The sequence below is a fragment of the Cheilinus undulatus genome, linkage group 1 (genome assembly GCF_018320785.1).
Source record: "Cheilinus undulatus linkage group 1, ASM1832078v1, whole genome shotgun sequence".
In the NCBI taxonomy this organism is placed as follows: domain Eukaryota; kingdom Metazoa; phylum Chordata; class Actinopteri; order Labriformes; family Labridae; genus Cheilinus; species Cheilinus undulatus.
The window spans coordinates 4,764,986-4,791,574 of record NC_054865.1 but is presented as its reverse complement, the minus strand read 5'-3'; the positions used below and the strand labels follow the sequence as shown (position 1 = coordinate 4,791,574).

At 38.3% G+C, this 26,589-nt stretch overlaps 2 protein-coding genes across 4 annotated transcripts in view; both read right to left on the bottom strand.

Moving 5' to 3' along the window:
- LOC121517907 (NACHT, LRR and PYD domains-containing protein 12-like) overlaps window positions 1-10,258 on the bottom strand; it is a 53,985-nt gene extending 43,727 nt beyond the window's left edge. For 2 of the 3 annotated variants that reach the window (XM_041800052.1, XM_041800211.1), the window contains exon 1: window positions 10,148-10,258. In XM_041800052.1, the coding sequence (XP_041655986.1) occupies window positions 10,148-10,206 (59 nt within the window). In that variant the 5' untranslated portion in view covers window positions 10,207-10,258. Of the gene's footprint in view, window positions 1-7,771; window positions 7,831-10,147 lie in introns of those variants that run through there. The other variant, XM_041800130.1, reaches the window with a different exon arrangement.
- Window positions 10,259-18,010: 7,752 nt separating this feature from the next.
- LOC121511353 (scavenger receptor cysteine-rich type 1 protein M160-like) overlaps window positions 18,011-26,589 on the bottom strand; it is a 62,003-nt gene continuing 53,424 nt past the window's right edge. Inside the window, exons 6-10 of the mRNA XM_041790003.1 lie at window positions 20,672-20,864; window positions 20,295-20,597; window positions 19,010-19,339; window positions 18,338-18,423; window positions 18,011-18,222 (exon numbers count right to left, since the gene is read on the bottom strand). Of these exons, the coding sequence (XP_041645937.1) occupies window positions 18,190-18,222; window positions 18,338-18,423; window positions 19,010-19,339; window positions 20,295-20,597; window positions 20,672-20,864 (945 nt within the window). The 3' untranslated portion in view covers window positions 18,011-18,189. The remainder of the gene's footprint in view (window positions 18,223-18,337; window positions 18,424-19,009; window positions 19,340-20,294; window positions 20,598-20,671; window positions 20,865-26,589) is intronic.

Below are 26,589 nucleotides of genomic sequence, written 5' to 3'. Positions count from 1 at the left end.
TTTAAACAACAATGATTTCAGACACTACAGCGGCCGTGGGTGATGGTGTCATCGCCGTCTCACAATTAAAGCAACAACGGCTCACAGATTTCCATGACAACTGCTGAGGATTGAAATTAACGGTAGAATTTCACTGAAAACTGATACCAAGCGTAATTTTTTTTTTTTTTCACAAAAAAAAGAGATAACTAATAGATAAAAATGTTTTGGTGACTTTAGTGGCAAAACTGGAGGGATCGACCAGGGGTGTAGGGATGGAGCAGGTCTTAGGATATAATCAGGCACCTGGCTATGAAGGGCTCTATGGACATCAACAAGGATCTTGAAATAAATCTGGAGGTTGATTGGGAGCCAATGTAAGGAAATAAAATTGGAGTGACTTGAGCTGTCCTAGTGGACCTGGTCAGCAATCTTCCAAGAGCATTTTGAACCATTTGCAACTGATTAAAGGGGGATTTTTTTCAAGCAGGTAAAAAATGAATTACAGTAGTCAAGCTGGGAAAATATAAAAGCATGAATGAGCATTTCTAACTTAGCTTGAGACCCAGCAGACTTCAGTTTGAAGATGTTTCTCACATGAAGAAACAAGAACCAGAGACTTGACGTTTTGGTCAAAAAAGTTTAAAAAATCAAGAGTAACCCCGAGATTTTTACATTTTTTATCTTAAAGAGGAAACAGGGATCCAAAACATTTCTCAACATGAGAGACAATGACGAGGATCTCAGTTTAATCAGTATTTAACCAGAGATAATCATCATTCATCCAACCCTTAATGGTGGTCAAACAGTCAAGCAACATGATTTTATCAGGTTCAGTGGGACTAAAAGATATCAACAGTTGGCGATCATATCAGGTCTCTCAAAAGTTCCTGTCCGGCCCCCAGAAGATCATCAAACTCAGAGAAGAAGGAAAAGAAGATGTTGTGGTTTTACAAGCATCTTTTGGCTTTAAATGTCTGCAGCTGTTAAATCCACCCCAAAACAATTATATTCAAACTGTTTTAGAACATTTGATCTGTTTTAACAGAAATTCACTAGTTAGCAATTATAAGTCAATATTTAAAAAACATCAGTTGCAAAAATGTCCGGATAAGGTGGTTAGAGAGTGGCAAAACAAGGACAAAACTTGGCAGGAAAAGTGGTGGAAAGATGCAAAATGTGTCAAAAATCGGTGAAGAGGGAAACGGGTTTTTAAAAAAAAAAAATAGGTTAAAAGTGGCAAAAATGGATATAAGAGTGGCACAAAGGGGATAAAACATGCACAAAAACGGGTTTAAATGGGTTGAAGAATGGCACAAAGGGGCAAAACATCAAAAATGGGTTAAAAGTAGGGCTGAACAATTCAGGCAAATAATCTAATTGCATTTTTTTTTACCCAATATTGCGATTGCGATTTAATATGCGATTCATTCTTGAGTTCCTCATGCCATGCATTTTACAACAAAAACAAGCAATAATTTATTCTTTACCATTTAACACAATATTCAGTTAGACCAGGCAGAACAATTTTTTAAAAATATCTAAATGTGATGGGGTTTTTTACTCATTTTGCAAATTTGATGTGAACTGTTGTATTAAATGGAATGACATTTTTAATATAATTCTCCTATTTAATAAGAAAAAAAATACAAAAATGAATAAAATTGGATTTTTTTGGACTCTATTCTAAAATTATGACACTGGAATGATTACATGATATGTCATGCATAACATCTCTGCTGCAAAAAAAGTTCAAAACTGGTATTTAGACAAAAATTTCAGGTTAAAGAAATATTGCACCTTCTGCGATTTGAAAATTGCAGCAGGCCATATTGCGATTTAATCTAATTTGCGATTAATTGTCCAGCCCTAGTTAAAAGTGGCAAAAATGGATAAGAGTGGCACAAAGGGGATAAAACATGCAGGAAAACGGGTTTAAATGGGTTGAAGAACGGCAAATAGGGGCAAACGTATCAAAAATGGGTTCAAAGTGGCAAAATGTAGCAAAGGTTGCCTGGCAAAGTCGTGAAAAGGGGTTAAAAAGTGTAAAACAAAAAAAGAGTTAATTTTCACATTCACTATCTTAAATTGAAGTCTATGATTAATCTAGTTCTCTAGAACTCCCAGGATCATCTGCTGGCAGAGCTGTGTGAGCATGACAGCGGAGTTTGAGCAGGAAGGTTAATAGGCCTGTCAGCGCCAGTGAGGGGAATCGTGGAGAAAACACGGACATAAATGATCCTCCTCTAAGTTACTCACTGTTTTAGAACAATCAGAAGATGACCAGCTGCTTTTCTATCAGGACAAATGATCACACTGAAACCACTCTGTGCTCTCTGTGACACAGGACGGTCCGCCTTTGCCCATAACCAGATCTGTCCAGGGACGTAATTTGGGGGGGGGGGCAGAGGGGACATGTCCCCTGCACTTTTTAAAAAGGCAGTTTTGGTCCCCTGCAGTTTTTACCATCCAAAAACAATGTTACGCTATATTCAAAGGAGACAGGTTGAGCACTAGGACCAAGCGGAAAACGGCTGCTCAAGCTGAAGCCTGTTTCTCTTTAGACCGCCCACTGGCCCACAAGCTCATCGATTGGCTCTGCCGTTTCTTGCTAACGTGTGATTGGCCCTCCTCTCTGTCACTCCATCTGGTTGTAAACAGCGCCTGGACTATAGCACATGAGCACACCGGCGTTTAGCTAGTTGGCCATGAGTCCACGTTCATCTGCCACTGTAAGTTGTTAACATGTTGGGCATTTGTTCTGCCTGGGTCACGTCAGCTAGACGGATTTTAATATCAGAGGTTTCGTTTACATTAACACTGAATGTGTGTCTGTGTGTGCGTGCATGTGAATGTATGTTTGCTAATTAGGCGCAGCCAGGTGGCAAGATGTCGAAAAAAAGAAAACTGGATATAAGAGACTTCTTTAGAAGTCAAAGTGTAAGTTACTCAGAGGAACACATTACACCACAAACTCCTTCCCCTCATTCATCAGAAACTCAGACTCTCTCCCCTCCTATTATTATTATTAGTAGTAATAGTATTACTTGAATTTTTTTTTAATATTCTATTATTTAACTTTATGATAAACGTATGTATTGCAATTTATATGTTCATATTATGTAATTGTTTTATTCTTGTAAGGTGTCTGAGTTTTATTGAAAGAGCTGACAAATAAAATATTATTATTATTATTATTATTATTGTAGAGCCTCAACAACACAGAGATTTTAAAAAAGCGTACATTTAAAGCCAAAGAGATACAGTTTTTGATTTTTTTTTTCATGTATTATTTGTGTTTTGAAAGGCAGCCACTGTTTAAAAACACTAACAATGAAAGTTTGTGGGAAAAATAAAATAAAACCTTGGATTATAAATGTGATTTTATACATCCATATTGTTTGTGAATAAATTAGACATAATAATTGAGAAACTGAGATTTTTCTTCAGACTATACCATCAAAATCATGATTGTTGCATCCCAAATTGTCCCACTGTTCATATGTCATCCATCAATATTTTTTTGTCAGGTGACAGATAATAGAAATGCAGAAGAAGATACAGGAGGAGGTAGAGGAGGAGATACAGGAGGAGGTAGAGCAAGAGAGGCTGGAGGAGGTAGAGGAGGAGAGACTGGAGGAGATGGAGGAGGAGATACAGGAGGAGGTAGAGCAAGAGAGGCTGGAGGAGGTAGAGGAGGAGAGACTGGAGGAGATGGAGGAGGAGGTAGAGGAGGAGATACAGGAGGAGGTAGAGCAAGAGAGGCTGGAGGAGGTAGAGGAGGAGATACAGGAGGAGGTAGAGCAAGAGAGGCTGGAGGAGGTAGAGGAGGAGAGACTGGAGGAGATGGAGGAGGAGGTAGAGGAGGAGATACAGGAGGCTCACAGGTGAGGTTGAAAGAATAAAGATATGTTAGTCATGAGATTGAGCATTGTGACAAATGTTAGAGTGATGATAATCTTATTTTTATATCTTATTATAGCTTATTATAGCTTATTTTTACTCAAAAATTAGGTATAATTTTATGTAAATGAGGCCTATTGACCATACCCCCGTACTCAAACCAGTTGTGTCCCCCCCACCTCTGAAATCAAAATTTCGTCCATGGATCTGTCTGTCAATTATAATAACTTTACATAATAGAACTTTAACTTATAGCTTTATAATGCGGGACAGTGGCTCAGTATGTGTGAAAAGTAATGAAAATGCGGGACTATCCCACACAAACATCTGGTCACCCTAGAGCTAGATGCAAAATGTGTCAAAAATCGGTGAAGAGGGAAACGGGTTTTTTAAAAAAAAAATAGGTTAAAAGTGGCAAAAATGGATATAAGAGTGGCACAAAGGGGATAAAACATGCACGAAAACGGGTTTAAATGGGTTGAAGAATGGCACAAAGGGGCAAAACATCAAAAATGGGTTAAAAGTAGGGCTGAACAATTCAGGCAAATAATCTAATTGCATTTTTTTTTTACCCAATATTGCGATTGCGATTTAATATGCGATTCATTCTTGAGTTCCTCATGCCATGCATTTTACAACAAAAACAAGCAATAATTTATTCTTTACCATGTAACACAATATTCAGTTAGACCAGGCAGAACAATTTTTTAAAAATATCTAAATGTGATGGGGTTTTTTACTCATTTTGCAAATTTGATGTGAACTGTTGTATTAAATGGAATGACATTTTTAATATAATTCTCCTATTTAATAAGAAAAAAAATACAAAAATGAATAAAGTTGGATTTTTTTGGACACTATTCTAAAATTATGACACTGGAATGATTACATGATATGTCATGCATAACATATCTGCTGCAAAAAAAGTTCAAAACTGGTATTTAGACAAAAATTTCAGGTTAATGAAATATTGCACCTTCTGCGATTTGAAAATTGCAGCAGGCCATATTGCGATTTAATCTAATTTGCGATTAATTGTCCAGCCCTAGTTAAAAGTGGCAAAAATGGATAAGAGTGGCACAAAGGGGATAAAACATGCAGGAAAACGGGTTTAAATGGGTTGAAGAACAGCAAATAGGGGCAAAACGTATCAAAAATGGGTTCAAAGTGGCAAAATGTAGCAAAGGTTGCCTGGCAAAGTCGTGAAAAGGGGTTAAAAAGTGTAAAACAAAAAAAGAGTTAATTTTCACATTCACTATCTTAAATTGAAGTCTATGATTAATCTAGTTCTCTAGAACTCCCAGGATCATCTGCTGGCAGAGCTGTGTGAGCATGACAGCGGAGTTTGAGCAGGAAGGTTAATAGGCCTGTCAGCGCCAGTGAGGGGAATTGTGGAGAAAACACGGACATAAATGATCCTCCTCTAAGTTACTCACTGTTTTAGAACAATCAGAAGATGACCAGCTGCTTTTTTATCAGGACAAATGATCACACTGAAACCACTCTGTGCTCTCTGAGACACAGGACGGACCGCCTTTGCCCATAACCAGATCTGTCTGTCAATTTAAATAACTTTACATAATAAAGCTTTAACTTATAGCTTTATAATGTAGGACAGCGGCTCAGTGTGTGTGAAAAGTCATGAAAATGCGGGACTATCCCACACAAAGTGGGACATCTGGTCTCCCTAGAGCTATGCCTCAGATGGATCTGTTTTTCCTGTTCTGATAAAATCATGTTAGTTTTAGTGTGAATGGTCTTACCTGGTCTTCCTCTGTCCCCAGAGCTCCATCAGACCGAGCTACCATCCCACACACATGATACTGATCCAGATTAGTCTGGTTTCCTGTAGAACTGGACTTTTCTGACCGCTCCCAAACTTTCAGACGTGTCTGCATGAAAACAAAAGTAACATCCTAGTGGGAGGGGAGGGCTCCACCTATTAGCTGCTGCATTCACTGGTAGTCGGACATTTCACATCCCGGAAATGTCTGATATGTCCCAACTTCTCTCTGAATTCTCTCTCTCTCAAATTTGTTGTGTGTTCGTTATTACGAGGAATGTAGGGGAAAAAGAAAGACAGCAGGACTCTGGCATTAACTTCACTCAGCTTGTTTACTACTCTCTTCTTCATGGAATACACACACTGAGCAAGGGCTGAACAGCGACACCTAGCGTTGTGGAATAGTAACTGAATACACAACAAAATTCGAATGTTCTTTATCCATTAGTTCGTATCTGCAGGCTCGCAGGCAGTGGTAGATCCCGTGTTTTTATCACAGCTTTGATGGATAAAAATCTGAAGTTCACTTGAAGTACGTTTTCCATGTTATTAGTGTTTTATCTTGATTTGGTATCTCTTTTATGCGTGTTTAGTTGTGTCAACATTATGACTGTTGCTAAGTACAGGAAAATAAGACTCTTTTCTTAACCCCTTTCCACTACTTTGCCGGGTTATTTTTGCTGCTTATTTTAGCTAACACTAGGATAACCTAGCCTAACGCTGCTTGTGAAGTACAGACTAAAAATATTTTCTACAGACTCTCTGATACCTTTATTATTTAATTCTTGTTTTAGTTTAACAAGTTTTAATAGTACTAACTTTATTTCTTAATAGGAACACCTAATTCTGAAGGCCGTTTTATACTGCACACATGTTCCCCTAACGTGTTGGTAGAGATTCAGTGCTCCAGAGAGAACGTGTTCCCAGACCTTAAAGTCTTCCAGTATCCATCTCTGGAAGAGCCACCGTTTAAGATCATGTCCCTGGATTACTACTCACAAAGCTCAGCCCACAGAAATGATCTTGTTCTTTTTTTAGGGCCTCTCAGCTCTGCGCGCGGTTGGCGAAGCTGCTATCATATCTGTATGTGTTATTTTTCAGTCAGAAGAATCTCTAATTGGAGGCTTTAACACACTCAAAACTCTCCGAACTTTACAGAAAATTGTCCACCAGTGGAAAATGTATTCTGGTGGAATCGTGTGAACCCATCAAACAGGGGCTCAGAATGTGAGATAGGGGACTGGATAAGAGCTACGGGCATTAAAATTGGTACACATATGTGTCATATTTGTGAAAAGAACAACATGACAGTTAATTATTTTCTGCAAGACTAATACTCTATAATCAAAAACCCATCTCTTTCTTTAAATACTTGAACATAAAATTCTCTTAACATAAATGACCTAAAAATACAAAACTTTAATACAAAATAACCTCTTCCATTAAAATGAAATGCAATTATAAACTGTGGAGAAACTAATAAAATCTCAGAAAAAAACACCATCAAAAACAAAATGGCGAATTGCCTTGTATGATTTATTGTTATATGAACATTATCATAGAAAAAGATGCAAATAATCACCATTTCAGGTGGCCTCACCGTTTTGTTTTACTTAATGGTGTTTTCAGTTATTTTAACAAAAAAAAAAACAAAGGAAAATGTGATTTTACTACCAATACTCCACTGCTCACTGTCTCCCTCTTGTAGCCCCACATGCAGGTCTAATTTATGTCTAAAAATGTAGACTCACAGCTGATGGCATTAGATCTGTGGTAAAAAAAAAAAAATACATATATAAGGCTATATGGTTGTTGATATTTAATCTTCTGATTTCCAGAAAATGTAAACATTTCTGTGATGGGATTGAGAGCAGTCACCCAGTCTGCAGGCACTACAAATGATCTCTGTTACTGCAGAGCAGAGGGTGAGAGTCCCAAACTACTGACCAAACATTATATTTCAGAGATAGCTGATGCTTTTTAAACCATCAAAATCGTTCTGAAATAAATACAGACCATAGACTTTTTTTAAACTTCAGAACGATTTTTTATTCTTCAATGTTTTTTCTCCGTAATAATCGATTAATTTAACACACAGCTGCTCACCTCCTTCCTCAGGGGCTTTCTTGGGCTTGTCCAGGTGGGGCAGGGGGGACTGACTGACTGATAGATGGCTGCTGCTGCTCTTGACGTGTCTGTTCAGAACATGCGTCATTTTTTGACTTATGAATATGAGCAGAGCAGCTTTCCAAACGTTTGCCAGCATTAATCATTTAACTAAAACAACAGTGAAATGTATAATTCCAGTTTTCTTCAGAAATAGGAGCTAATATGTGGAGAAAGTGTGATTAAACAAGAGCTCAGGGAGGTCCATCATGCTAAAACGTTAGCAAATGGGATGTTGCTGGTGTTTTGTAAGTCTGTAAGCAGCAAGCTAAAGCTAGTAAAATGAACAGCATCAGTGGGAAGAGTGTGGAGAGCTTTATACCCGGAGCCAGGGGTGTAAAAGGGGTGATTTACAGTGTGGCAAAAGACATCTCAGAAGAAGAGCTCAAGGCCAACTTAAAGGGAGGAAGAGTGACTAAAGCAACTCACATGGGGAAAAGTTTCAGAGAGGGACGAGGAAGCTCAGCTGTGTTGCTGACGTTTCAGGGGAAAGAGCTACCAGAGAAGGTTATGCTGGGTTACCTGTGCTTCACAGTTAAAGCACATGAAAGACCACCTTTGAGATGTTTCAGATGTCAGCGGTTTGGCCATGTTGCTGCAGTGTGCAGGGGAAAACGCAGATGTGGGAAGTGTGGGGAGGATCACTACATTAAAGAGTGTAATGGTCCTGTCAAGTGTTGCAACTGTGGTGGAAGTCACATGGTAGGGTTTCGGGGATGCCCTCACCATGAAAGGGCTGAGTTAGTGCAGAAGGTTAGGGATGAGAACAAGATCTCATATGCAGAGGCTACTTTACAGAACTACAACTACACCCTGGAAGAGCTTGGAGGTGCTGACCCCCATCCTGACCACATCACACTTGACTGTAAACCGCCCCAACGTCTGCTGGAGCTCCCTGGCTGAGGATCTAACAGAACCATGTCATCTGCAACAAGTAGAGATGACTCTGAGTCCCCCAAACCAGAATGTGTCTGATTTTGATTTAAGAAAAAGGGATCCATCACCCTGATCTGTAGGGATGAGTACTGAAATCTGGTACCAGCATGGCACCAGTTCCTGCCAGTCCAAATGAAAGGCACTAAATACCTAATGGTATTAACATACAGGGTTTTTTTGTCCTGGCTCAATCTGAGGCGGAGGTAGTACCATTCTGATCACATTCACTCTGACCTTTCTAGGAGGTTCCAGGGGCGTGCTCTCCAGGGAGACAATGTTGTACATTTTAAAGATAATGAGATCAATCTATTTACTGAGGGGGAGCCTCCCTAAATCCCCAGACCTTGTCAACAATCATTTGTCTACAGTTTAAATAAACTCATTAGCTTTCATGTTGTTACAACAGTAATTCTAAACAGGGCACATCTATTATTTCAATATCAAGGTCTAACTGTGAGAGTTATGCTGCTGTAGAGGCTTAGCCAAACCTTTAAGCCCCTGAGGCTCTGCAGCTGGGCTTAAATAACTGACGTACTGATAAACTTTACTGTGTCTGATGAAAGAATCTGAGATTAAATTTATGTTTTAATACTGCTCATTCATTGCTGCTCCACTACAGTATGTCTTTAACTGTAACTGTCATTCAAACATTTCACCAACACCAGGTCAACAACTGTTTATCTTCAGGTGGAACACCTGTCCAGACAGAGATCTGTTCCTGTTTATAGAAACTAGCTCTCACTGGCTCATACAGCTGTCTTATATCAGACAGCATTACTATGAATTATTTCTAAAAGAACACAAGATTTATTTGAGATCCACTGGTTTTCATAAGGCCCTCTAAGATCACTGCCTGTAGGCCCCTGTTTGCTGCTTTGTAGTGGCATTTTAGCAGCTGCTCTATTAATCTGATGAATTTGTCCATCAGAAACCTTCCTCATTTTGCCTTTATCTGCAGGAACCCGTCTGTGCTCTGAATCAGCCACAAATTTCTTCACAGTATGATGATCATGCTTAATTTTTCATGAAATATCTAATTTTTTCATTCCTTCTCCAAGGTTTCACCAGCAGAGATCCTTTTTCTTTCCCATATTGCTGAAACCTGTGGCCTGCTTAATAATGTGGAACATCCTTCTTCAGTAGGCTCACCTTGCAAACTAATTATCACAGGTGTCTGAGACTGATTTCAGCAATCCAAAGAGCCCTGAGACACAATATCATCCATGATTTTAACTGAAAAACAAAAAATTGAATGTTTGTGACACTTACGTCCAATTTGCATAATAATTTGGGACGCTGTTTATAAAGAGATAGGTTTATTTTGAGATATGTTTATATAGAGTTGTTTCTAAAGAGAGTTTTTCTTTTATAATTTCTTACCTTCCATCTGCAGGTTGTTTGAACTTAATCCAGGCATCTTTAGACTGATCGCTCTTCATGGACTAACAGCTGGGTTTAGGAGAGTCTGACCTCTGCTCCATCCTGATACTGAAAAACAACAAGATAGGTTTACCTATAGATATTATTATCTAGGTATATATTTATATAGAGATAGGTTTACCTATAGATATTATCATCTAAATATATTTATATAGAGATAGGTTTACCTATAGATATTATCATTTAGAAATATATTTATATAGAGATAGGTTTACCTATAGATATTATTATCTAGAAATATATTTATATAGAGATAGGTTTACCTATAGATATTATCATCTAGAAATATATTTATATAGAGATAGGTTTACCTATAGATGTTATTATCTAGAAATATATTTATATAGATAGGTTTAAATAGAGTTGATATGATTGTACAGAAATATGATTATATTGAGATCACATGTTAATATTGAAAGGATATGTTCATTAGTATTTTATTTAATCAAAATATGTTTAATTATACAGATATATTTGTATAGAGAAATACACTTTTATATAGTTGTTTTTATTTCAAAATGACATGTGTATATAAACTTAGCACATAAAGTGATGAAATTTGTGTTTAGTAGATTATTTCTTTGTTGTAACAATGCTTCTTGGCTATAAATCCCATGGTGCCATACTTACTAATGTGGCACCATTTAACAGGGAAATTTACAGGCCTTCAATGGTGTAAGATTTATTGCCAAGAAGCATTGTTACAACAAAGAAATTTTGTTTTTTGTACTAAGTTTAGAAATATTTTTATATAGAGAGGATATGATTATATAGAGATATGTTTATATAGGCTGTGTCTGAAACCCAGCACTCACTACTCTATCCACTGTACAGTGAGCAGCAAAGAGTGGATGACTTTAAAACAAAAATGATTCAGACACTACTCCAGCCACGGGCGATGACGTCATCACCGTCTCACAATTAAAGTAACAACAGCTCAGAGATTTCCATGACAACAGCTGAGGATCCAAATTAACGGTAGAATTTCACTAAAAACTGATAATAAGAGTAACGTTTTTTCACAAAAAATAGAAATAGATAACTAATAGATAAAAAGGTTTTGTGACTTTAGTGGCAAAACTGGAGAATCGACCAGGGTGTAGGGATGGACCAGGTCTTAGGATATAATCAGGCACCTGCCCATGAAGGGCTCTACAGACATAAACAAGGATAAGAAATAAAGTTGGAGTGAAGTGAGCTGTCCTAGTAGACCCAGTCAGCAATCTTCCAGCAGGGTTTTGAACCATTTTTAACTGATTAAAGGGGGATTTATTCAAGCAGGTCAAAAGAGAATTACAGTAGTCAAGCTGTGAAAATATAAAAGCATGAATGAGCATTTCTAACTCAGCTTGAGACCCAACAGACTTCAGTTTGGATGTTTCTAACATGATGAAACAAGAATGGGCCAGAGACTTGCTGTTTTGGTCAATAAAGTTTAAATAATCAAATGTCACCCTGAGATTTTTACATTTTTTTCTTAAAGAGATAGACAGAGATCCAAAACATTTCTCAACATGAGAGACAATGAGAGGATCTCAGTTTAATCAGTATTTAACCAGAGATAATCATCATTCATCCAACCCTTAATGGTGGTCAAACAGTCAAGCAACATGATTTTATCAGGTTCAGAAGATATCAACAGTTGATCATATCAGGTCTCTCCTAGTTCCTGTCCGGCCCCAGAAGATCATCAAACTCAGAGAAGAAGGAAAAGAAGATGTTGTGGTTTTACAAGCATCTTTTGGCTTTAAATGTCTGCAGCTGTTAAATCCAAAAACAATTATATTCAAACTGTTTTAGAACATTTGATCTGTTTTAACAGAAATTCACTAGTTAGCAATTATAAGTCAATATTTAAAAACATCGGCAGGAAAAGTGGTGGAAAGATGCAAAATGTGTCAAAAATCGGTGAAGAGCGGGTTTTAAAAAAAAATAGGTTAAAAGTGGCAAAAATGGATATAAGAGTGGCACAAAGGGATAAAACATGCAAAAGCGGGTTTAAATGGGTTGAAGAATGGCACAAAGGCAAAACATCAAAAATGGGTTAAAAGTAGGGCTGAACAATTCAGGCAAATAATCTAATTGCATTTTTTTACCCAATATTGCGATTGCGATTTAATATCAGATTCATTCTTGAGTTCCTCATGCCATGCATTTTACAACAAAACAAGCAATAATTTATTCTTTACCATTTAACACAATATTCAGTTAGACCAGGCAGAACAATTTTTAAAAATATCTAAATGTGATGGGGTTTTTCAAACTGTTTTGCAAATTTGATGTGAACTGTTGTATTAAATGGAATGACATTTTTAATATAATTCTCCTATTTAATAAGAAAAAAAATACAAAAATGAATAAAATTGGATTTTTTTGGACTCTATTCTAAAATTATGACACTGGAATGATTACATGATATGTCATGCATAACATCTCTGCTGCAAAAAAAGTTCAAAACTGGTATTTAGACAAAAATTTCAGGTTAAAGAAATATTGCACCTTCTGCGATTTGAAAATTGCAGCAGGCCATATTGCGATTTAATCTAATTTGCGATTAATTGTCCAGCCCTAGTTAAAAGTGGCAAAAATGGATATAAGAGTGGCACAAAGGGGATAAAACATGCAGGAAAACGGGTTTAAATGGGTTGAAGAACGGCAAATAGGGGCAAAACGTATCAAAAATGGGTTCAAAGTGGCAAAATGTAGCAAAGGTAGCCTGGCAAAGTCGTGAAAAGGGGTTAAAACGTGTAAAAAAAAAAGAGTTAATTTTCAAATTCACTATCTTAAATTGAAGTCTATGATTAATCTAGTTCTCTAGAACTCCTGGGATCATGTGATGGCAGAGCTGACAGCGATGTTAGAGCAGGAAGGTTAATATTAGCACCAGTGAGAGGAATCATGGAGAAAACACAGACATTAATGATCCTCCTCTGAGTTTCTCACTGTTGTGGATCAATCAGAAGATGAGCAGCTGCTTTTCTATCAGGATGAATGATCACTCTGAAACTCCTCTCTGCTCTCTGACGCAGGACGGATCGCCTTAGCCCAGGACCAGCCCTGTCATGATAACTTTACATAATAAAACTTTAACTTGTAGCTTTATAAAGCAGGACAGCAGCTCAGCATGTGTGAACAGTCATGACAATGCGGGACTATCCCACACAAAGCGGGACATCTGGTCACCCTAGAGCTAGGACTCAGACAGAACCGTTTTTCCTGGTCTGATAAAATCATGTTAGTTTTAGTGTGAATGGTCTTACCTGGTCTTCCTCTGTCCCCCCAGAGCTCCGTCAGACCGAGCTACCGTCCCACACACATGATACTGATCCGGATTAGTCTGGTTTCCAGTAGAACTGGACTTTTCTGACCGCTCCCAGACTTGTCTGTACAAAAACGAAAGTAACTTCTAGCGGGGGAGGGGAGGGTCCTCCACTCATCTGCTGCTGCATTCACTGGGAGTCGGACATTTCACATCCCGGAAATGTCTGATATGTCCCAACTTCTCTCTGAATTCTCTCTCTCTCAAATTTGTTATGTGTTCGTTATTACGAGGAATGTAGGGGAAAAAGAAAGACAGCAGGACTCTGGCATTAACTTCACTCAGCTTGTTTACTACTCTCTTCTTCATGGAATATACACACTGAGCAAGGGCTGAACAGCGACACCTAGCGTTGTGGAATAGTAACTGAATACACAACAAAATTCAAATGTTCTTTATCCATTAGTTCGTATCTGCAGGCTCGCAGGCAGTGGTAGATCCCGTGTTTTTATCACAGCTTTGATGGATAAAAATCTGAAGTTCACTTGAAGTACGTTTTCCATGTTATTAGTGTTTTATCTTGATTTGGTATCTCTTTTATGCGTGTTTAGTTGTGTCAACATTATGACTGTTGCTAAGTACAGGAAAATAAGACTCTTTTCTTAACCCCTTTCCACTACTTTGCCGGGTTATTTTTGCTGCTTATTTTAGCTAACACTAGGATAACCTAGCCTAACGCTGCTTGTGAAGTACAGACTAAAAATATTTTCTACAGACTCTCTGATACCTTTATTATTTAATTCTTGTTTTAGTTTAACAAGTTTTAATAGTACTAACTTTATTTCTTAATAGGAACACCTAATTCTGAAGGCCGTTTTATACTGCACACATGTTCCCCTAACGTGTTGGTAGAGATTCAGTGCTCCAGAGAGAACGTGTTCCCAGACCTTAAAGTCTTCCAGTATCCATCTCTGGAAGAGCCACCGTTTAAGATCATGTCCCTGGATTACTACTCACAAAGCTCAGCCCACAGAAATGATCTTGTTCTTTTTTTAGGGCCTATAAGCTCTGAGCGCGGTTGGCGAAGCTTCTATCATATCTGTATGTGTTATTTTTCAGTCAGAAGAATCTCTAATTGGAGGCTTTAACACACTCAAAACTCTCCGAACTTTACAGAAAATTGTCCACCAGTGGAAAATGTATTCTGGTGGAATCGTGTGAACCCATCAAACAGGGGCTCAGAATGTGAGATAGGGGACTGGATAAGAGCTACGGGCATTAAAATTGGTACACATATGTGTCATATTTGTGAAAAGAACAACATGACAGTTAATTATTTTCTGCAAGACTAATACTCTATAATCAAAAACCCATCTCTTTCTTTAAATACTTGAACATAAAATTCTCTTAACATAAATGACCTAAAAATACAAAACTTTAATACAAAATAACCTCTTCCATTAAAATGAAATGCAATTATAAACTGTGGAGAAACTAATAAAATCTCAGAAAAAAACACCATCAAAAACAAAATGGCGAATTGCCTTGTATGATTTATTGTTATATGAACATTATCATAGAAAAAGATGCAAATAATCACCATTTCAGGTGGCCTCACCGTTTTGTTTTACTTAATGGTGTTTTCAGTTATTTTAACAAAAAACAAAGGAAAATGTGATTTTACTACCAATACTCCACTGCTCACTGTCTCCCTCTTGTAGCCCCACATGCAGGTCTAATTTATGTCTAAAAATGTAGACTCACAGCTGATGGCATTAGATCTGTGGTAAAAAAAAATACATATATAAGGCTATATGGTTGTTGATATTTAATCTTCTGATTTCCAGAAAATGTAAACATTTCTGTGATGGGATTGAGAGCAGTCACCCAGTCTGCAGGCACTACAAATGATCTCTGTTACTGCAGAGCAGAGGGTGAGAGTCCCAAACTACTGACCAAACATTATATTTCAGAGATAGCTGATGCTTTTTAAACCATCAAAATCGTTCTGAAATAAATACAGACCATAGACTTTTTTTAAATTTCAGAACGATTTTTTATTCTTCAATGTTTTTTCTCCGTAATAATCGATTAATTTAACACACAGCTGCTCACCTCCTTCCTCAGGGGCTTTCTTGGGCTTGTCCAGGTGGGGCAGGGGGGACTGACTGACTGATAGATGGCTGCTGCTGCTCTTGACGTGTCTGTCCAGAACATGCGTCATTTTTTGACTTATGAATATGAGCAGAGCAGCTTTCCAAACGTTTGCCAGCATTAATCATTTAACTAAAACAACAGTGAAATGTATAATTCCAGTTTTCTTCAGAAATAGGAGCTAATATGTGGAGAAAGTGTGATTAAACAAGAGCTCAGGGAGGTCCATCATGCTAAAACGTTAGCAAATGGGATGTTGCTGGTGTTTTGTAAGTCTGCAAGCAGCAAGCTAAAGCTAGTAAAATGAACAGCATCAGTGGGAAGAGTGTGGAGAGCTTTATACCCGGAGCCAGGGGTGTAAAAGGGGTGATTTACAGTGTGGCAAAAGACATCTCAGAAGAAGAGCTCAAGGCCAATTTAAAGGGAGGAAGAGTGACTAAAGCAACTCACATGGAAATACGTTTTAAATCATGAAAAATGAGACAGTGATACCTGAAGTATTAAGCTAATTAGCCAGTAGAATAAGGTTATATTACATAACGCTTCAGCACGAATGTGTGGCAGAAGGTCAAAGTTTTTCTCTGTTTCTGAAATAGATGTAAGATGTACGTAAATGCAGTATTATTTAAAATCTGAATCCAGTTAAAATCATGTGATTTAGGTGCTTTTATCAGGGACTGTCAAACATTTTCCATCAGCTATCTCTGCTGCTGTCACAGTCAGCAGACAACAGCAGAAACAGCCATTACCACCACTGTTATGAAGGCCAGCCACGATGGCAGCGCCCTCAAATCAGCTGTAGGTTTCACCAATACTCTAACAGTGTGTAAGACTCTTTAAAACGACACTGTCTGCCATGATGGTGCTTTGAAACTGATTTCCATGTGAGAAGCAGGAGGGTAGAGGAAGATATGAGTCTCAAAGAAGGGAACTAGTAGGATCAGTCTGAGTTTCAGGCCTTGATGATGTTCAGTAAAGAACAGAAAAGTATCAGCAGACATCTCTGAGACTTTGAAGCTGATATTTGAGGAATAAAGAGGAAATTATCCTTCTATTTATCCATCATCTATACCACTAATCCTGTTTGGACTCACGGAGGACTGTGGCCAATCAGAGGTCATTATTTTAAGGTTAAATGTTTGCGGTATAGACAGCAGCTGGATGACCAGTTTAATGATGTTTGACAGATATTTCTATAGAATATAAGAAGCCAAACAGCACCTATTGTTCACTACATGTAGGATAAGAAATAGATGTGACCTTTTTGGCTCTAGTTTTAACAAATATTTTGGAAAAATGCTGGAAGTAAAGCCCCCTCATGACCCAGAAATTAAAAATCTCTTCAGACGTGTAGTCCAAGTGAAGCGTTCAGTGGTCTTATCATCAAATATGGCGTAAAGAAATGAGTGACTGTTTCACTCTGAAGAAGAGAACAGATTCTGGAGAGGAAATATCAACATTTTGATCAGATTTAGGCTTCTTTCTGATCCTGTTTGAGTAAGATTTGCCTTGTTTTATCCTTATCCACCTTATTCCTGGGGCCACTAGAGTAAGTCTGAATATAGGTGAAACTTCTGGTGCTGAAGCTGAAGTACATTAAATACATGTATTCTAGTGCAGTAGCTGTTAGCCGTTAGATGCTAACTACCAATGAATGTTGTATCGATATCGATTAAACCAAGTGATTTAGCCTCAACAGTAGTTGTTCTGAAATAAATATTTGCTGCAATAAATACTGCTTGATTTTTGTTAAATCAGTGAAGTTATATTATCTGAAAGTTTTAGATTATATTTTCCGTAATGCTCAGTACCTGTTGGTCTGTTCGTGGTATTAATAACATTACAAAGCCAAATCTGTTTTTATCAACAGTGTTTCAAACATGCTGTTCACTGTCTAAGTGCATGGGGGATGTGATTCTTTCAATATTCATTTATCATTCATACAAAACCAGACATTCACTAAGCTGAAGAGTCAACAACCTGAGTCATGGAGAGTTATATCAACATAATTCCCACATTTAAAGAGGAGTTAGCTGGTAAAATAAGAATTTTAGTGACTCTACAAACTAACTACAGAAATGTTATCTGAAGGTGGTGTCCAAACTCCTTCGACAAAACGTGATCATCTATTACTATACTGATACGAAGCTAATAAAGTTAGCTAAATATGCTCTGAGGTAATGTCGTCACTTTATACTCTCTAGTAGAGGGCGGAGAAATAATAATTTAATCCTATTCGAGGTTAAGTTTTGTATTTTAATGTCCAAATTGTTCTAATAATCACATTTAGCATCTTATTTCAATGCAAAGTCCCATTCAGATAGACAGGACCGGAAGTTTCACGCAAAGAATCATGGGGGCGAGGAGTAAGGTGGATACTGAAAAAAAAAATGTTTCTCACATTGAGATAAGAAGCCCAAAACTTCTATTGTTGATAGTGACAGTGTATCTCTGAGAGGATCCCCCTTGTGGTCTCCACAGACTCCCACAATGTTGACAAATGTCAATAAAAACGTCCCTGGCTCCACCGTCCTCACTGAGACAACAGGCAGTCATCAAGATAAACACATCAGTAGTCCCTGGGGATCTGTCTGGTTTTGACCTGGAGAGAACAATCAGGAAAGTCTCTTTAAATCAGTAAAATCACTGAAAGCTTTTCCTAATGACATCATGCCAAACAGTCTGAATCCTCCACTAAATAAAGATGTGTGCAGTACCTTATAGTAGCAGTAGAGGGCAGTGTCGTATATCAGCAGACCACCAATCAGGACCACACATCTGATGATCAGGTCTCTCAGAGGGTCTGAAACAGATTTGACATCATCACATTTGATCACATGACAAAGTCAGCTCAATACCTTCAGACCACTGAACCAGAGTCAAGTTAATGTTTATGAAGCTTTTAGATCTAGAAGAGCCCTTCATTTATCTCAGCAGCCCTGAAGTCATGAAAACAGGAACATTTCTGAAATCTGACAGGGATTTAGGAAACATCTTCATCAGGGACGTCCTGATCAGGACCTCAGTATCAGTTCAGAGCTGATTTTGACATTTTAACTGATCCAGGATCAGCAACCTGAGCTGATTTCTCCACCCCGACCATTTACATCAGCTGTCACTAACTGGGAACACTGGAGCAGAACGTCAACACACCAGTTACGTAGCAGCGTTAGCAACCCCATGGCTAACCTGTCAGCAGTGTGGAGGAAGTTTTAATGAGACTAAAACAATGATGAGCTTTTCTTTTCTGAGCTGATGATGAAATATTTAGTAACGTGAGCAGAAATGAGTGAACACCTGCTCAGATAAGAGAGTCTGACAGGAGTGAATGTGAATATACTGGTGGAGAATGACAGTCACTGTTTGAGCCAGATAATCAGAGAAGTTACCTCCGACAGTGAGAGAGAGAGTCTGGCTCTCTGAGGAGAAGTTATGGGAGAGAACATGGAGGTGATAAACACAGCTGTACTGCCCTCCGTGGCTCTGGGTTGCAGGAGGAAACAGGAAATGGGCAGAATGGTTGACAGCTGTCAGGGTGTAGCTCTGTGTTGTGACGGAGTCAGAGAAGATGAGCTGGAAATCTCCTCCTTCATACTGAGGTTTGATGGAGCATGTGATGTTGAAGCTAGTGCCAATGAGGGCCTGGAAGCCCTGCGGCATGGCCTCGGAAACCCCGTCAGTGGAGAAGGAGAAGGTGATGTTTGGCTTTAGAAGCGAATCTGGAGAAACAAACGGACATAATGGGAGGACATAAGAGGACATGTTACTTTATTACAGCTCCAAGACTCCACAGACCGATGCTCTCAGATCTCTGATGTAAACATCACTTACTGATTCACATCAGTTTATCAGAGAGGTTTTTAGCCCATGACTCGTTATTTAATTCTGCTCCTCCAGAAAAGCTAATGCTGATGCCCCATCACTCTCATACCAGTGCAGATTCTTCACATTCATGCATCAATATTTATCAAGTCTGTGTTTTTATTTATTAAATATTCACTGAAGAGAATATTCCATCATTCAGGGCAAACTCACAGGTTTATTCTCACTCAGTCTGTCAGGCTTCAGATCATCAATGTTTTCTACAAGCAGAGGTCAGTTTTCACTGTTACATATGACTCCTAATTCTGGAATATTCACGTCTACCTGACAAAGGTGTTCCTCTGTAAATGTTACAGTAGAGGTCTAAACATAATTGTCCTGCTGTTCTTTAACTGATGCTGTCATTGATGTCTTGCAGCTCTGAAGTGATTCTCTCTATGTTAGATGGATTTTGTAGTCTTGTTGCTCTGGTTTAGATAAAGGTGTAATGGTTGATGTTTCACACTGACACATCCACATACAGGTACCCATAATCCTCATGCATTCATGGTTTTTCTTCTTGTTATTCTGAGTTGATTGTTAGTTACTGCATGTCTGCTCCTTATTATTACATCTACATGATTATGTGTTCAGAGTTTTTCTGTGTTTTGGTGGTTCAGTAATATTTTAACATTATTTATTAAGCTCTTCCTGCACATCATATTTATCTATGCATCTCCTTTTAATGGTGAAAACATAAAACTGAACTGAAAATCAAATAGGAAGTTGTTTTCTATGCAGTTGTAGAAACTGAAATCATACATTCATAGTAGGACTCAGGATACCAAATTCAGATGTGATGTTTAGTATTACCTGAGCAGATCACCTCAAGGCCCTCGTAGTTGTAATATAGTCCATGATTTAAACACTGAAACAAAGAAGATGCTGTCTGGACACAGGGAGCTCTGATCCACCACACCGGTCTTCTATTCTCATGTTTCACTGCTCTTGTTGAAACAGCAGAACCACATTTCAGAATTGTACACACTACAGCTGCAGACCTCTGGTCCCAGCCAGAACCCCACTCTACCAAAGGTTTCCACTCTTCCACGTCTTTCATCTCCAGTGTTCCTGCACACCGGCTGGGCTCTCCCACCAACCTGATATAATCTGGACCTAAACAGACAAGAACAGAATTATTAAAGGAAGTGAACTAGTGAGTCAAATCAAAGCTACGTCTGCTCTCTTACTTTCACAGGAGAGTCCAACAGCTTTACCAGGTGAGCAGGTGTTTCTACCTGAGCCAGATCCTCCACAGTCCAGGAGAGCAGACTCGTTACCTTTACACCGGAAGTCTCTGGTCCAGAACGGAGCCTCCACTTCTCCAAACATTCCCCCCTTGAAGACTGAAGGAGCCCCACAGCCCAGCTCCCTGCAGACCACCTGAGCACCCTGCAGGTCCAAGTCCTCCTCACACATTGGGGACCAGCGCTGGTCAGATTTCAACTCCAGTCTGCCTGAACACAGACCAGTCCCATTCACCAGTCTGACTGAGTCTGTGGAGATTTAGGAGACAGAGAACTTGATGACAATCTAAAACCAGTCCTTTCTCTTCTCTGGTTCCTGTCCAAACAGATCATGTCAGAAAGGTCAGAATCTTGCAGAACTCTGTGGGAGGGCTCAGAGAACTAATGTCTTCCTAAGAACGCTTGGTGAAGGAGGAATCAGAGCTTTCATGGATGATGATACCAGAGCAGCTGATTTCCAGGCCTTCATCACTGGACCATCCCATGTTCCACACATTCCTGTCATTAAAAAAAAAGCTGATTCAGCTCCACAATGATGGACTCCAGACCACCTGTTTGATGATCAAATGTCTCACATTTCTCACATTTGCTGTTATCAAAGTGTTTCTGAATGAGCACAGCTCTTTTAATAATCTTTCTCTTTTTCAACTCTAACTCACAGTTTACCATTACAGAGGTACAAACAAGGTCTACAGGCAACAATAGTTAACACTCATTAGAATGTGAATTTCTGGACAAGAGAACGTAGAAGAGAAAATAAGCAGGACATGTTCATATGAGACTCTGTTAACATAGTGATGTGAATGAACAACATTCAGAAACATTTGGACACTAATGTGTTAATACTGATACCTGAGCAGGTGATTTCCAGCACAGAATCGCTGGACTGATCCTCTGTGTCCATACATTCCTTTAATGTAGATTTAGACTCTACACAACCAGCGACGATTGCCCACACAGGTCTGTCAGAGGATTCCTCTCTCTGTCTAGATGAAACAGCAGAGCCACAGTCGAGTCTTCTACAAATCACAGCTGGAAACTTTGGAGTCCAGGAAAAGAAAAAAGGATCCCCTGGTCTCCACTCTCCATGGTGTTTGATCTCTAGTCTACCAGAGCAGGTGCTGGATCCTCCCACCAAATGGACTTCACCAGGGTCAGACCAAAGACAAGGAAATAGTTCAGAAAAGACAAAGGGGGTCTACTTCACCTCTTCTCCAGCAGATCTACAGTAAGTTGTGGAGTCCCTCAGAACTCAAAGCTCAGCCCCGTTCTCTTCTCAGCTTTACATTTTCACATCAAGTTCAATAATCCACACACACAATATCTTTACCACTGTAATGCTGATGACTTCTAGCTCCAACTACACAGAAAAACTAAATCTGACTCTAAAGCAGGGTTAGACAACTGGCGGCCGGGGGGCCCACGGGCATCCCTCCACCATTCAGTGCAGCCCTGAAATCAACATCAATTACCAATAAATTATCAACCTTAGGAAAACAGTCAAAATCTGCCATGAAAGCATGAGAACAGAAACATTTCTCATATAATCTTCTGCTACTGGTATACGTTAGATATTTTATTATTATAATGTTGTTATTCAATTAAAATAATTTCAAACGTTTTCAAATTTATTTTTTATTTTTTAGAGAAAATGCATATCAAATTTCTGGTATTGTTTGTTTTTTAATTCTACTTTTTAATGTCTTTTAAAATTTGTTTTGAATACACTTTATTTTCAGTTTTTTTTATTTCAACAAAAATCAAATTTTATTATTTTAAATTCAGATTTTATTATTCATCTTATTTTCTTTTCTTTTTCTTTTTCTTCGTGTTTTTTTTTTTTAAATTCATTCTTTTATTTCTTTTTTTATGTGTTCAATGTAATCTGTTTTAGTTTAATTTATTATAATTAGACATTTACTCATTTAAATATTAATTTTCTTTCATTTTTATTTCATTGTCTAAATTTGATTTTACTTAAATTTTATGTGTGACATTTGTTTTTGGTCTTCATTCAATCCCTTATTAAATTTTTATTCATTTAATATTTTTATTTGATTTATTTTCTGTTTTTTGTTTTTGTAAATTGTATTAATTATCAGAAACAATAACAGCAGTAGAAGACAACCAAACAACACAGAACAAATAAAAAAACATGAATAATATTTAAAAAAACATAAATACACAACCTGACAGACAAAACCGGACAATCACAAAACATAACAAATACAGAACAGAAGAAGCTGTGGCAATGGAGGAGAGACCAGACTGGAATGAAGGGTTTGCCTCAACAGAAAGTCCAGATTTATTTAACTTCAGGGAAACGGGCAGGGGATCAAACAAAACTTAGATTCCTCCTGGATTCGGGTAGTCTCTATCCTGACTGGACAATGCTGGTGTCCTCCTGGAGAGATAGGGAGAAGAGAAAAGTCTAAGAGGAGCAAGGCTTTTACTCCTTCACTCTTCTAAGTTCTCGGTCCTCCTGCCTCTCTCTCTTGTCTGCCCTTTTCACTCCTCTTTTTCACTCCAGTCTCTAACACCTGATTGTCTTCAGCTGGGCCCTCTCCAGCTTTGGGTCACCTGGCAGGGTAAGTATCTCTGATTGACTACCCTGCCCAGCTGGTGTCTGCTCTGCCCCGCTCTCTGGTGCCCTCTGCTGGCGATGAGGCAACAGTGATGGGGAGAGACACCACAAAGTGTAAAACTTAATAACATTATGACAAGACAGCACCATGATCAAGACTCTGCTATCACATTATGTGTATTTATCAGAAGTAATGTAACACACCCATGCTAAAAAAAAAAAAATCTGCAGTATTGTAATACACCATATTAATAAATAAAAATGGAAAATAGGAAATAGTAATTTCAATCAGTTCACCTCATTCTTTCTATGTTACAAGGTAACTTTTAGGAGCTGGGATTCCAGCAAGAAGTTAATCCGCCCCTCCTCAGTAAATCTGTAATTTCAGCGGTAGTGAACTAAAACCGGTTGCCAGATTTTGAAAAAACGTGTGTTGTTCCCCTTCAATTGAGCAGAAAGGCTTTCCATTGGTATACCTTTGTATAGCTCTCTGTACCACTGTGTTACTGTTGGGGGGGGTATCTCTTTGATCCACTGAAAAAGAATACGACGTCTAGCTAGTAGCAACAGTTTCATAAGAAGAGTGTGTTGTGAGTTGTTGATATTGAAGCCTTGTGGTGGGAATCCCAGCAGGAACAATGCCGGTCCAACTTCAATTTTTTTTATATGTAAAATTGTGCTGAGCTCTTTTTAAAATATTTTCCAAAAACATGCAGTCATAGAACAAAGCCACATTCATACCCCTTGCCCACGAAAAACCCATTTAAACCCGCTAACAATCTGCTCTAATCAGCATTTAGACCCGCATCGACTGACCCTGCAATGGACACAGGTTTTTATCGGCTCCAGTGGGAAAGTCACACCCGGGTGAACGTGGAATGACTTTGGCGTAACGTGCCTACGTTTATATTGATACAAGTAATACGTTTATATTACTTGACTGTTATGATCTTATAGATCTGTTTTGTTGTTGTTGTTGTTGCACAGAAACTTCATTTATTCTGTCTGCTGTGCATTTAAGCCTGGTGTGCTGGAGGAGGCAGGAGTTTAAAGGCAGAAGTTTTGCCGCATGGCAACACAGTTTAATGGCGTATATAAACACAAAAATGCCCTTGTCATAATGAACACATCTGCTGAGAATTTTTTTTCCCCCAAGGACAAATTTAGCTCATTCAGCCTCTTAAAATCTCATTGATTAGCTCATAAAGCGCCGTGCGTCCTGTCCGTGCGTAGCTGGAAAGAGAAATCCTTTTCAAACGATATAATCTATTTAGCTAATCTATTAACCTAATTTATTTATTTATTGCATTATTTGTCTCTTGGAAATGATCACATCGATCCTCTTTTTTTCTGTCAGCTGCGCATTAAAGCCTGATGCAGCTGCTGGAGGAGACAGAATAGGCAGAGGTTTCCAACGCTGCAGCGCAGTTTAACGGCACATATAAACACAAAAATGCTTTTCTGGCTCACTCTTGTCATAATGAAGATATCTGCTGAAAGCTATTATTTTTTTGTGAACAAGTCAGGCTTCTCACGATTTATTACATGAAGTGCAGCACTTCCTGCTTACAAACGCAGCTGGAGAATGGGAGACTTTTCTAAAAGGTTGTTTCTATTTCCCTTTATCACATGTCTGCTCCATGGAAATGACTATCTATTCTTTTTTTTTAGTTTTCACCCTTAAATCTCAGTCTGAAAACTCTGCCGTCTCCTCCATCAGCTGTTAAGCCGGATGACAGCTGATGGAGGAGACCGGAGTTTGGCAGACTGAAGTTTCTGTTTCAAATCATTAAAAAGATCGATGTTTGCCTAATTATTTCCAAGAAGCAGATAGATGTTAAAATTTGAAATAGAAATATTGTTTAGAAAAGGTTCTCCTTAACTGTATTTGGCTGCGCTTATAAGTGGGAAGTGCTGCGCTTTACTGGATAATCCATGAGAAATTCAAAGCTGTAGGAGCTGAACATAGTAGAACATTAATTATTCTCAGCGCATATCTTTGTTATAGAAAGGCTTAGCTAGAAAAGCATTTTAGTGTCTATATGTGCCGTGAAATTTCGTTGCTGCAATGGGCGTATATAGCCTTTCAAAACGAGATTTATATTTCCCTTTTCACATTTCTCTGCTTGCTGTGTTCTAAAACCCACTCTCTACGACTTAACAGGCTAAATTGCTGGTGACTCCATCAGACAGCTTAATTCGAGCTCCAACGCTCAGTTCAGACTGCTGCGACTCATTCTAGAACTGTCTTACGTCACAAATCTTTGGTCTGAACTGGGCTTTAACTGTGTTTCGGCGCGCTGCTGCTGATGTCTTCAACGTGATGACATCAGCTTGATGCACCAGAGGAAAAATACAACAGCAACGCAGCTCGTCTGTTGGCGATCAGACTCGGGTCTGCTGACAATGGGAAAGGAGTCACTTGCCGATTGTTAGCGGGTTTACCCGCATTTAAAAAACCCACTTTTACATGCTAATTTCAATGAGAAAGCAGTACAAGTGAAAATTAGTCCCTACTCCCTTCCAACATTTTTTACACAGAGGAGATATGTTGGAGCTGCATTTATTAAGAAACTGAGGTGTACGTTGTATCCTATGAAGTATTTGATACTGACTTTCCTTAAACCGGTTACATGTAAAGATTTTATTAAACAATGAAAATACTTCCTGACTAGGGATGTCACGATTACAGATTTTCTTGGTGTGATTATATTCAAAGAAATAACTGCGATTTTACGATTATCACAATTATTTTTGCATTAATTAATTTCCCACTACCATGAATAAGTGAAATCACATCAACACTCCTTATAGGTCTTGTATTTTAATTTATTTCCATCTTAGGATGCTCTCATAGCAAATTACTATATCAACAATGTAAACCAAAAATTACAAGAAAAAATTATAATAATCCCATTTGGATGGACCACTCAAGTGGTCTTAGCTGAGTAGTGTTTGAGTTAAAAAGCTATAATTCAGTCGGTCACATCTATTTTGTATCCCTCACATATAAACACATTCTTCACATCCACAACTGTATTTATTCAAGTTTCTTGTCAAAAACTACATTTTCCCATTTTTTTATGTGGCCTTTGAACACCTCATATATAATACAATTGTCTAATTTACCGAGGTTACCTGAATGCATCATATTTTCCGTCTTCAGCTCATAAAGTTCGCTAGTTAACTTCAATTCTGCCAATTCCACCACAGATTCTACACTGGTTGTTATTGTTAACAAACAGGACTGGCTCAACGTTTTAGAGCACTTATCAGC